We start from the raw sequence: 13054 nt of genomic DNA on the forward strand, positions 1-13054 counted from the left end.
TGTTCTGAACCTTTTGGCAGGCTGCGTATTGCTACAATTTGTCTATTTTTTGGGGATACATGTTGACTCTGTTGCTGGTTGGGTACAGTTATTATAATATAATAGCTCAAACTAACATTTTTGGTATGCATATTCGGGTGTTGATAATTCTTTCCCCCCCCCCCCCACAGCTGACTGGAGGCAAGAGAGTGTGGGCACGGGTGGGTACATCAGTATACCAGTCAAATATTGGTGGCCTACCGTGGATAGTGCAATTACCCCAGCTGTCGGTTACCGTTTCAACACAATAGCAGAAGGGGTGCATTTCTATATGACCTATGCGAGAACATGTGGCTTCTCTGTGAGGCAAGGCACACTAAAGCGAGGCCGTGATGGCAAGGTTACAACACGTTATTTGTTATGCAACCGAGAAGGCGTAAAAGGTGGCGGTAGAAGCACCCCAAAACCAGTAGAGGGTGGCAGTGGTGGTCCGAGCACTCAACGTAGGAGACGAGTATCTAACAGGGTTAATTGCAACGCTCGAATTTGCATCACAAAAGACAAAGGTGCGGGCTTCATTGTCAGTATTTTTGTTCCCGAACACACCCACCGCATGTGCTCCGAGCCTTCGAAACTGTTTATGCGAATCAACAGAAAACTGGACGTGGCCCAGCAAGCGTTCCTTACGAATTGTATTAAAGTTAACGTGGGTGGGTCTAAAGGCTTCCGATTATACAAGGAATCAGTGGGGTCGTTCGCCAACGTTGGTGCAACAGAAACGGAGTTCCATAATTTCAAACGGGACCTCCAGTCATACGTTGCCGATAAGGACGGAGAGATGATCATTGCAATGTTTAACCAAAAACATGACGTCTGTGAGAACTTTTTCTTTGATTACTATCTTGATGAAGGAAACCATGTTGCGCGTCTTTTTTGGGCTGACCACACCGGGCGTCAAAATTTTTGAGTTTCGGTGATGTGATTTCTTTTGATGCAACGTATGGTACGAATAGGTATGTCAACGTTACACCGTTCATTCTGTGCATGCTAATCATACTGAAATGTAGTAGTCACTTAATATTGTTTTTGTGAATTTTTGTATTGTTCATGTTAAGTGCACGTTGGTGACATGTTAGTGGGAATTGGGCGGCGTCCGAATCACTAAATTTGTTGCCACCATGCTAACGTGTGAACTCGTTGTATTGCAGGTACAGTTTGGTGTTCATACCTTTTACCGGAGTAGACCATCACAAACGGTGCATTACGTTTGCTGGTGGGTTGGTAACTCGAGAAGACACTGACTCATACGTGTGGGTCCTGGAGAGATTTAAAACAGCAATGGGAAAGAGCCCCTTGTGCGTCGTAACTGATGAAGATCCGGCTATGAAGAGTGCTATTGCACGAGTACTGCCAGAGTGCCGTCATCGTTACTGCATGTGGCATATCATGACCAAAGTGAGTGAGAAGTCAGGGGCTGAACTATCAAAAGATCAGAATTTCCGTAACCAGCTTAACAACATTGTGTGGAATGAGACCATTAGCATTGATGATTTTGAAACGCAATGGCAGTCATTAATGGAGAAGTACAACTTAACGGGGCACCGATGGTTTACTAAATTATACACAGACCGGAGGTTTTGGATTCCTTCATATTTTTTAGATTTACCCATGAGCGGTGTTCTACGTACCACCTCGCGTTCAGAAGCGGAGAACAGTGCGTACGGTAAAAACACACGCCCACATTGTAGTCTGGTCGAGTTCTACGTGCAATTTGAGAGCGTCCTAGAAACTCAACGGCACAGACAAAGTAAATTAAATGCTGAGAGTGAAGGGTCCTTGCCTGATTTCAAAACTCCTTTAGCATTGGAGCGACACATGGCGCAGGTATTTACCTTAACAGTGTTTTATGAGCTCCAGGTAGAGATCGAAGCTGCATGTTTTTATTGCAGTGTTGTGGGGATCCATGCATATGGTGAGTGCATCCGTTACGACATTAGAGGGGAGTACAACGTTGTCCATACTGTTGAATATACCCCGTCTTTGACTATTGCGACATGTAGCTGCAAGTTGTTTGAAAGATTGGGGTTTGTTTGCCGGCATATGTTTCTTGTGTTCAAAGATGCCGAAATGGTGAGCTTGCCATCGCGGTACATCGCAGCACGATGGTGTAAGCAAGAAGGACTAGCTAGCTGGTGTGCTCGATGTTCTGACTGCCCTCCTTTAGAAACTGTGCCTAGTCAGTTGTGGACTGAGATACACAATTGTGCCGTGATAGTTGGAAGCAATAAAGTGCGCCAAACGCGAATGCTACAGGTAATAAAAGAATTAAGAGACGAGTTTCTGGGCGACGGTATGGACGTTGACCCCTCAAAAGTAAACGGTGTTGCCATTGCAGCTTTGTGCGGTGTGGAGCCGCCGACGTCCATAATTATCAAACCGCCAGCTCAAGCAAAAAACAAAGGGACCGGCAAGCGAATTAAAAGACAACGCGAGTTAGCTATTGAGAGGAGTGGCAAGGCTAGCAGAAAGTGCGGGGTGTGCGGCGAGTATGCACATCATAATGCCCGCAGCTGTCCGTTGAAGTGATTAGTGCGCCCAAACAGACATTACTGGTTATGATTAGATACATTGGGATTTTGGCTAATTTTATTAATTCTAGGTTTCTATCCTTTGTATTTGGTTATTAATAATGACTTTGGAGTGTTTGTCCATTTTATTAATTCATTCCTCTGGCGATTTTAGCTAATTTTATTAACTCTACGTTTATATCCTTTGTATCCGATTATTAATAATGACTTTGGAGTGCAGATGCATGTGTATCTGGTTATTAATAATGACTTTGGAGTGTTTGGAGTGTGTGTGGGGTCTGCTTTCTGTGGTACCTGAATGGTGATTGGTTAACCTTCTAAAAACTATTAATTTTTTTTTTTTTTTGTGGGTGTGGGTGTTTGGCTGCCCGCATTATGACTGGTAAGTGGGGTTCTTGGATCTAAATACTCATGTTATCATTCTGTTTGCTATTAATTTGTCCTAGGGATTCAAGGTGTTCAAATGTGGGGAAAATATATGTTGTCCTAGGGATTCTCTTGTGGTGTAAGCTTGTAATACCGATAAAAAGTTTCCAAATGCTTGTGTACCTTTGTTATAGAGTAAATATTTGATGTTATCACATCTTTGCTTGTTTTTATAGTTATTTTGAATCATCTCCGTATTTAAGTTCTTTAATTTTGATTATTTAATACACATTTTCCTTGCTATTATCATTTAATTATGGTTCACACTGGTTTTGAATGTTTTACGGTGTTTGTTAGTGTTTTTGAACCATTTTAGGTCAAAGATATGAGCAAGGGAAGTTCAAGGATGAGTTTTGAGCAATTTTGGACAAGTTCGGGGCCCAGAGGACTCGACGCGTCGAAAATTTCCAGTAGCATCAGAAGTCGAGACCAGCAGGTCTCGACGCGTGGAGAATTGGCTCGACGCGTCGGGCGCAGCAGGTCTCGACGCGTGGAGAATTGGCTCGACGCGTCGGGCGCAGCACGAAGTCGCGAGATATTTGAGTCCAATTTGAGTCCAATTTTGTACCAGATTCCTATTTCGTCTCAACTTTATACCTACTATAAAATCCCTCCTTCCTCAACCCTAAAAAACAGACCGGGGACCGAGAGATTTTTAAAGTTCTTTGTAGACAAGAGAGAGAGAGATCAAGAGGCTCAAGTCGTCTTTGGAAGCAAGGAGGAAGCCAGGGAGATTTGGGAGAATCGCTTGGTTAATTCTTGTACTCTTCTGATGATTTGTAATCATTTATTCATATTTGCTATGTATAATTTAGCCATGCTCGGCTAAATTCCTTAGGGATTTTTGGGTGAATTTGTTTATGAACCTATGTGCCTAGTTCGTTAATTTCTTAATATATTTATGTTTGGTTTTATGATTTGTGTTGCAATCTTGTTTTAATCTGTTGTTGTTGGTGGTTAAAGGCCTAAATTACTAGCTTCACAGTCATGTTTGTGTCACCAATGGGAGTTGGGGCATAAATTAGGGCACACACGATTGCACCTAATGGTTGGTCCTTGGGAAAGGGGAACTTATTAGGGGAAGTTTATTCTAGATTATTGCTCATCGGGAGATGGTAGTAATTAGGAATAATTGAATGCTGATCTTTGATCTTATTGGGTGTTTAAGCCATGGGAGTGGAAATTCACTAGGAATAGAGATTACGGGAGTAATTCGATTCCACTTTGCATTCCCATACAAATCTTAATTCCAAACCAAATATTACAAACGTTAATTGGCACTAGGTGATTAAACATTGTGATCCCAAGAATCCTATCTTGCTCTATTGTCTACAAAACCTTGTTACTTATTTTATTCTGCTTATTATTTTATGCAATCAATCAACCTTCAAGTTTTGTTCGGATTAGTTTCATATGAGTAACCTAGTAGCTAGTGATTAGTACACCACCTCTCTGTGGTTCGACAACCCGAATACTCCGGGTATTATTTGTTTGCCCCAAATTACAGCAATCAAATTGGCGCCGTTGCCGGGGAGGTGGCGTTACGTACTGACATTAGTGAAAGTCTTGCTTTAGGAGTCTAGTTCATTTTTTCTTTTATTTATTTATTTTATTTATTTTATTTGCTAATCCATAACAAGTTCCTTGTTCTTGAGTGTGATTTTGCTTTGAATCTAAGAACTTGGCTTTTTATGCATACACGATCTCGTGGGAAAGAAGGATTATTACCTTTGAATCTTGAGATTGAGAAAAGAGCCAAGTTTCTTAGGAAACAAACTAGGATGGCACAGGTACAAGAAAACCAAGCTGGAGGGAGATCAATGTCTGACTACCTTGCTCCGGATGTTGAGGAGCATGGTAGCATCAATATTCCAAATGTGGAGGCCAATAACTTTGCAATCAATCCGGCCATACTCAGCATGGCTGCGGCAGATCGATTTGGAGGGATGCCCACGGAAGATCCCAATGCTCACGCCACCAAGTTCCTACGACTTTGTGGCACTTTCAAGATAAATGGAGTCACTCAAGATGCTGTCAGACTTAGGCTTTTTCCCTTTACACTGAAGGACAGAGCTGACGATTGGTTATCCTCACATCCAGATAACCATTTTGACACTTGGGACAAATTACATGGAGAATTTTTGAAGAAGTTCTATCCTATCTCCAAAACTCAACGGATGAGAAGGGCAATTCAAAACTTTAAGCAACTGGCAACCGAGTCCCTCACCGAGTCTTGGGAGAGATTTAAGGAATTGAAGAGGCAATGTCCACACCATGGATTTCAAAGTTGGGATTTGATGATGTCTTTCTATGAAGGATTGCTTGATAATTCTAGGATTTTGGTGGATGCTTCTTCGGGTGGTTCGTTCACGATTCTAGAGCCAACACAAGCCGAGGAACTATTGGAGAAAATTTCTATGAATGGATCTACTTGGTACACGGAGAGGTCTCCACAAAAGCTGGTAGGAGGAATTCATGATGCGGGGCAGTTAGCCGATTTGTCAACAAAGTTGGATAACGTGGTCTCCTTGGTTCAAAAACTTGCCCAAATCACCAGCCAAAATCACAATTCAGGGGATTGTATCGACGAGTTCAACTCCCAAACCTCTATGGAGCAAGTTAATATGTTGGGATATAATAGGCCTCATCAACAGTCTTACCAACCTCAAGGGACCTACCATCCTAATAACTCAAGGAACCATCCCGGTTTTTCATGGAGCAACCCAGTGGGAGCCGCCAACCCTCAACACTTTGTTAATAGAGGTCCTCTGGGTTATCAAGGTACACAAGTTCAATCTAAATTTCCTGTTTCAGAGGCCCCACCACAATCGAATACGGACCTTTTGTTGGAAAAATTGATTAAAGGTCAGTTAGAGATGACAGAAAGGATGGATAAAATGGAAGCTCGCCAAAATCTGGTTGAAAGGCAATTAGCAAATCAACCTTCTATATCAAGTACTAAAGTCACAGGGAAGTTGCCAGCTATGCCTGAAAATCCAAGGGAGCATGTAAATGCAATTGTCACAAGGAGTGGCAAAATACTTGAAGAGCCACCTCTTCCAATCAAAGCATCAATTCCTAAAAAGACAGTTGAGGAGAAGATTGAAGAGATACTTGATGGTATAGAAGATGAGCCAATTGCTGTGCAAAATAATCCACAAGTTCAAAAGGAAGTAGAGAAACCTGTGAGAAGGTATGTACCCCCATTGCCTTTTCCTCAAAAATTTGAAACAACAAAAGAAAGTAGGTGGAAAAAGTTTTTGGAGATTGTTGAGAGTTTGAAAGTTTCAGTTCCCTTACTTGATTTGCTTTCACAAGTTCCCTCTTATGGAAAATTTTTGAAAGAGATTCTAGCTAAGAAAAAGAAATATGGGGAACGAGAGATGGTAGCTGGGGCACAAGAGTATCGAGCGTTGACCCCGGGAATTGGGAGGAATATACCTAAGCATAGAGATCCGGGAAAGTTCACAATTCCTTGTGTGATTGGAGGCCGACCGTTAAAGGGATCCCTTTGTGATTTAGGAGCTAGTGTGAGTGTTATGCCTCTTACTCTTTGTCAAGGGTTAGGGTTGGGAAAACCAAAACCAATCCAATTCACCTTAGAAATGGCGGACAGATCCATCGTTAAGCCTATTGGAATCCTTGAAGATGTCCCAGTTCGTGTGGACAAGTATTTTGTGCCTTGTGATTTCATTGTGATAGATGTCCAAAGGAACTTAGACGTTCCACTCATTTTGGGGAGACCCTTCCTAGCCACTATTGGAGCAATAATTGATGCAAGGAAAGGGTCCATGATTTTTGACTTTGGGGAGGAAAAAGTGGAATTTAATGTTCTTGATGAGCCAAAAATCATTGAATGCAAGTCAATTTTGAACATCGATCCTACTCTCAAGGTTTCACATGATGAGTATTTGCATTTGAAGAGTCTATGGGGTGATGAGATCAAACTCGCGGATCAACCAGGATGAGCACTCCATAACCAGGTTAGGTCGAGCTAGCGACATTAAACTTAGCGCTTCATGGGAGGCACCCCATGTTATCTTTTATTTCTTTCATATTTATTGCTTTCTAGTTTAATTTTATTGCTTTCTAGATTCATTTTATTTAGTTTTATTGCTTGCTAGTTCGGGATTATTTTATTGCTTTTTAGTTTTCTCTTTTCTCTTGTTCTACTTTTCTTTTGCATCAGGGATGATGCAAAGTTTTAAGTGTGAGGGGGAGGAATCATTAATTTGGGGATATTTCTAAATTTTAAAAATTTTTGCTTTTGCTTGGATGACTCATATGCTATTTTTGGTGAATAAGTTACTTGTCTTAGCATGCAGTTACAATTACTCTCTCTTGTTGGTTTGTGGTTTGTTTTAGTGGTGCTTGCTGCATCTCAATTTGTGATGGATGATTTTGAGGTGTAACACATATTTGATCTATTCCCTTGCCAATAGCTTTGTTAACCACTTAATAATTGGATTAATCCTTGATCTTGTGTTTTGCATTGCTAGAGAAGGCTTATGTGAGATTCCGGTCATGGGTGTTTTTGCTAGAACTTGCCTCATTACTCCCTAAGTGATGTCTAAGTTTTGCATGTTTTGGAGTGATTTAGGCCATTATTGTTTAGCCATATCCTTTAAACCTGTCCCTATATATATATATATATATATATATATATATATATATATATATATATATATATATATATATATATATATATATATATATATATATTTTATCCTTCGTTTCCCCATTGTGCCTTTTGTTTGTTCAAATAAGTGCTAAGCACTTATCCCCTCTTTGTGATTGTTTTTCTTTGATTTACCCCATTATTATAACCCTTAGCCCTTAGCCAAATATTTCCCATCCACCCTTGAGAGAATGAAACTTTTATCTTTATCTTTTCTGTAAGAAGAGTTTTTATGGAGTTGTGCTACAAAAAAAGAAGCAGCTAGTGTTACAAATGTTCAAGTGTGGAGGTCATGAAAGTTTGGATTAAAATTATCTTGCTATATCCAAAAGAAGTCCAAAGACAAAGAAAAGAATGAAAAAAAAAAAAAAAAAAAAAAAAAAAAAAAAGATTGAAAGTTTTTGAGTTTGGATCCCCACTTTACCAAAGAGTTGCTAAGTTCTTAAAAGAAATTTGCTCCTTGGAATTATGATTATCTCATCTCTTCTAAATTTTGAAAAGTTTAGATAAATTGTGACATTCTCTCTTTTTGATTAATTTTTCCATACCACTTCTTTGTTAGCCATCACCCGTAGCCCCATTACAAGCTAAATAAAGTCTTATTTGATCTTAGCATGCATTCTTAGATTTGATCTAGGGGAGTATGAAAGGCAAGCCTAAGGGATCTCATTCATGAACCGTATCTTGCATAATCTCAACTGAGTATTTGTGCACATTTGATCCTCACATGCTTTAAATTCTTGGTGCTTGGTTATTGGCTTGGAAATGGGTCTCTTATGTGCCAAACTAATTTGATTCTTGAAGCTTGTTGTTTTGTAGCAAGTGGGTTGGTGGTTTGAAAGGTTGTGCAAGAGAGAGCATGAGTAATTTGTATGTTTCGACTTGTGATTTTATTCCTTAGTTTTGCTTGAGGACAAGCAAAAGCTTAAGTGTGAGGGGGTGATGTTATCACATCTTTGCTTGTTTTTATAGTTATTTTGAATCATCTCCGTATTTAAGTTCTTTAATTTTGATTATTTAATACACATTTTCCTTGCTATTATCATTTAATTATGGTTCACACTGGTTTTGAATGTTTTACGGTGTTTGTTAGTGTTTTTGAACCATTTTAGGTCAAAGATATGAGCAAGGGAAGTTCAAGGATGAGTTTTGAGCAATTTTGGACAAGTTCGGGGCCCAGAGGACTCGACGCGTCGAAAATTTCCAGTAGCATCAGAAGTCGAGACCAGCAGGTCTCGACGCGTGGAGAATTGGCTCGACGCGTCGGGCGCAGCACGAAGTCGCGAGATATTTGAGTCCAATTTGAGTCCAATTTTGTACCAGATTCCTATTTCGTCTCAACTTTATACCTACTATAAAATCCCTCCTTCCTCAACCCTAAAAAACAGACCGGGGACCGAGAGAATTCAGAGATTCTTGGAGACAAGAAGGAGAGAAATCAAGAGCCACAAGTTGTCTTGGAAAGCAAGAAGAAGACTAGGGAGATTTGGGAAAATCGTCTGGTTAATTCTTGTACTCTTTTGATGATTTGTAATTCTTTATTTATATTTGCTATGTATAATTTAGTCATGCTTGGCTAAACTCTTTAGAGATTCTTGGGTAAAAGTGTTTATGAACCTATGTGCCTGAGCTCTCAGTTTCTTTAAAATATTATTATTTGGGTTTAATACTTGTGTTGCAATCGTGATAATATTGTTTGATGCTTGTAATTAATGGCCATAGTTACTAGCTTCATAGCCATGTTTGTGTCACCAATGGGAGTTGGGGCATAAATTAGGGCACACACGATTGCACCTAATGGTTGGTCCTTGGGAAAGGGGAACTTATTAGGGGGAGTTTATTCTAGATTGTTGCCAATCGGGAGATGGTAGTAATTAGGAATAATTGAATGCTGATCTTTGATCTTATTGGGTGTTTAAGCCATGGGAGTGGAAATTCACTAGGAATAGAGATTACGGGAGTAATTCGATTCCACTTTGCATTCCCACACAAATCTTAATTCCAAACTAAATATTGCAAATGATAATTGGCACTAGGTGATTAAATACTTGAATCCCATGAATCTCAACTTCTCTCTAATTGTTTTCAAAATCCTGAACCTCTGTTTTATTTTATTTATTTTATGCCAATCAATCATCTAAGTAATTGTTAGGATTAGCTCTAACGAATAAGTTAGTAACTAGTGCTTGATACAACCACTTCCCTGTGGATCGATAACTCGTACTCCGAGAATTATTTGTTTGCAAATATACTACGCATCAATATTTTAAAGCAAATTCAAGCATATACCCCTACCCAAACAAAAACAAAAGATTAAAGCATTTATGCATGCATATATTGTTGCAGTGGTAAATTTAATGTGTATTATTTGAAGCATGCAATGCATGCATTATATAAATGCCGAAAGGGGTATTGGGGTGGAGATGGGATAATGGGATTGGAGTAAAAGTGCACTGTATTGCATGCATGTAATTTAAATACCATCATCATTAGCAAATTAGAATGGTTCTGTCTTTTGTTTCTTTTATTTCGTGTTAAATTAACTATCTAAGCTACCTACCTTTCCCTCTCATAATGCATTTATTTCAACCTCATACCCCTGGTGCTTTTCATGGTCTATGGTGATAGTAAGTTAAATTAAGTGGTGAATTTATTTCATGTGTCGCATGAAATTAGTGGTGTATTTATTTCACTGAAGTTGTACTTTACCAAATTAGTAGTGTAAAATTAAATACAATTACGAACCCTTTCATGCATTTGTGCCGGCATTTTCTAGAGATAACATTGAAGAAATTTTTATTCCAGCCTGGAAAAGTATATATACCCCATATGAAGACTAGTGTTGCGCACCAAACTAAACAAAATTAAACAGCCAATACTTTGCTCAGGCTGTGCACTAACCTAAATAGATCTAAGCAGCCACTACCTCATACCCGAGTTTTTCATTGTGGTGCTCCTCCCATTAGTTGTTCGGCCCTATGGCGGTCATACTCCACTGCCCGTGTGCGGATATCATCGATGTTGGCATTGACTGTACATAGTAAGATGTTATGCAGAAACCTCGTCCGCATATTTTCAATCACTGCGGCATCCCCCGTCCCCAACCCACAATGCCAATATCTGGGATCTTGACCAACAAAATCTTCCATATGTCTCATTGTGTATACTCCCGAGTCACCGTTGGTAGGGTTGTCTGACCACGCCAACCTCATCCTCTCGGGCTGCATGTTCCTCAACCGCAGCGCCCGCACAGTGTGCTGGTTGTTATCTAGGTATGCGGCGAGGAGGTCCCTCTGGAAACAAAAGATTAGTTCAGCAGGTGTGCGAGTATACTTAACCAATAGTATTAAGTGTTGAGGGTGCATGATGTTTACCAACTCATTTGGAGCTGCGCCGTACATCTCTGTCCCCACGCTAGTCGTCGGTGAGCTGTCTATGATGAGAAACCCATTATGCTTAAAACTTACGCACATCACGTAGAATCGTGCCTCGTGGAATACGGGGAAGAAATACTGCAAAACCCAAATAATAGTGGTTAGCCTACGATGTCCGCTATGCGTAGCCGATTGGATCGCCTATTCGGAACACGACCGGCGTCTTACCATGTCCAATGTGGCTGTCCCCACATGGTGAGTTGTTTGGAATTCAGCATCAAGACGCCGTTGAAACCACATTACCCTTTGATCCCGCCTGGCTGCAATGTTCACCACCGTCCCAATCTGCACCAATACTAGTTAGTAGATATATATAAACCCCAAGATGCTAATTGTGTTTGTTTGTGCACAGTGCGGTGCTGAATGGGTGCACTACGAAGAATATATACTCTTGTTAATTGTATATAGTGTAACATTATGTGTTGACTGTTTTGCGAAGAATGTAAATTAAATTGCATGATCCACACTACCGTCGCCGACGCTGACACAAACAATCGAGAAGGCATGTCCCGACCCCCCGGTTGCTCCCTTGCATTGAGCACCGAGCACCATGCATCTACCACTGGTTTCCCAACATCCGTCCTTGCCTTTAATGTTAAAAATTGATACCATCTGACTGTGCGCGTGGCATGGCGGAATAGAACTTCATTCCTATATTTTTACTTTTTTTTAAAGACAAAATGACGGAGCCAACGCAGGCTTGTATATATTCGCACGTGACATCCATGCAACTTACCGATGACCGTGTGGGGAGTTGAACAGCCACATCCAAACGACATACACTGGTGGTAACGGTATGTTAGGGTACCCATTGCTGGTGCTGAAAAACATGCCAAAATGCTGGTCTGCCGCCCCAACGGTGGTCCTTGGCTGACGATCCGGGCCTGCTCTCACCCCTGGGGATACGGGCTGTGTTGTTGACCCCCCTCCCGGTTGCGCTTGCATGGATACCTGCACCTAGAAGTTAGAAAATACCATGCAAATTGCGCGTAATTCACATGGCTGTACCTATTAATACCCCTCACCTGCTGAGTTGGCGTGTGTACAGTTGACGGCCCTAGCGTGTTGCCGTCTGCCCTCGTGGTTGCGAACTCCTGAGTCAACCCTAGACTAAATGTTGGTGCCTCAAAGTCCCCTGTGTCCTGCGTTGCAACCTGTTGTGCCTGCCTTGGTATTATCGCTCGTCTTGCTTCCTCCTCCACCCGGTCTAGCTCCCTTATGAATTGCGAGTCTTGCCAAAGGTTGTCGTCTAGATGGCCAGTCGTCACAGTTTGTGGTTGAGGTGGCTGTGGGCCGGTTTGTGGTTGGGGTGGCTGTGGGCCGGTTCGTGGTTGAGGTGGCTGTGGGCCGGTTTGTGGTGTCCCTTTACGTGCCCAGCTTAATAACAGATTACCCACGTTGGCAATCCTCGGGAAATTTCGGTCCTCGAAAGCTAGTGTTTGATTTTTCCTTATTGTTTCTGCAACCCGTGTGGCTATCGCTAGCAGGTCCCTAGTCATGGCTGCGAATTCTTGGTGGAACCCCTACAGGCAAGCGGTTGGTTAGAAAAGAAACAATATAGCAACGTCAACCGGTGCAATAGTAAGGAAACAATATGCATACCCCGGTAGAACTTGTAGTGGTGGCGTTGTGCACTGTTTGTGTAGCCCCGTCTCCTACTCGTGCAGTAGGGTTCCTAGCACGTGCCGCCGCCGCATGTACCAGTGCATCAACCTGCAGTTAAATCAATTTTGTTACGGACACTCGTGCACATTGTATAACCTAGTGCACCAGTTTATTTTGGCATACTGTAATGGGTCTAGGAACGCGTGGGCGTTGTTCAACCCGAGTAGCTTGTGGTACTTGCCGTGCATCCCCCTATAAATGATCCAAAGGAAAAAAATGAACCACACAACTCCTGTACACATAAAATTAAATAAAACTAAAATTTAAACAACCTCCTGTATAAT

The 13054-nt window shown here is 41.2% G+C and overlaps 1 protein-coding gene across 1 annotated transcript; it reads left to right on the forward strand.

Moving 5' to 3' along the window:
• The first annotated feature begins 310 nt into the window (after nucleotides 1-310).
• LOC109189881 (protein FAR1-RELATED SEQUENCE 5-like) lies at nucleotides 311-2565 on the forward strand. The gene is made up of 3 exons (XM_019340503.1): nucleotides 311-854; nucleotides 1095-1110; nucleotides 1188-2565. The coding sequence occupies exons 1-3, from the start codon at nucleotides 311-313 to the stop codon at nucleotides 2563-2565; spliced, it is 1938 nt and encodes a 645-aa protein (XP_019196048.1).
• Nucleotides 2566-13054: the final 10489 nt, after the last annotated feature.

The sequence above is a fragment of the Ipomoea nil genome, unplaced genomic scaffold (assembly GCF_001879475.1).
Source record: "Ipomoea nil cultivar Tokyo-kokei standard unplaced genomic scaffold, Asagao_1.1 scaffold1568, whole genome shotgun sequence".
In the NCBI taxonomy this organism is placed as follows: Eukaryota; Viridiplantae; Streptophyta; class Magnoliopsida; order Solanales; family Convolvulaceae; genus Ipomoea; species Ipomoea nil.

What these genes read in the sequence shown, in the direction of transcription:
- LOC109189881 (XM_019340503.1), top strand. Translation starts at nt 311, where the DNA reads ATGACCTATGCGAGAACATGTGGCTTCTCTGTGAGGCAAGGCACACTA.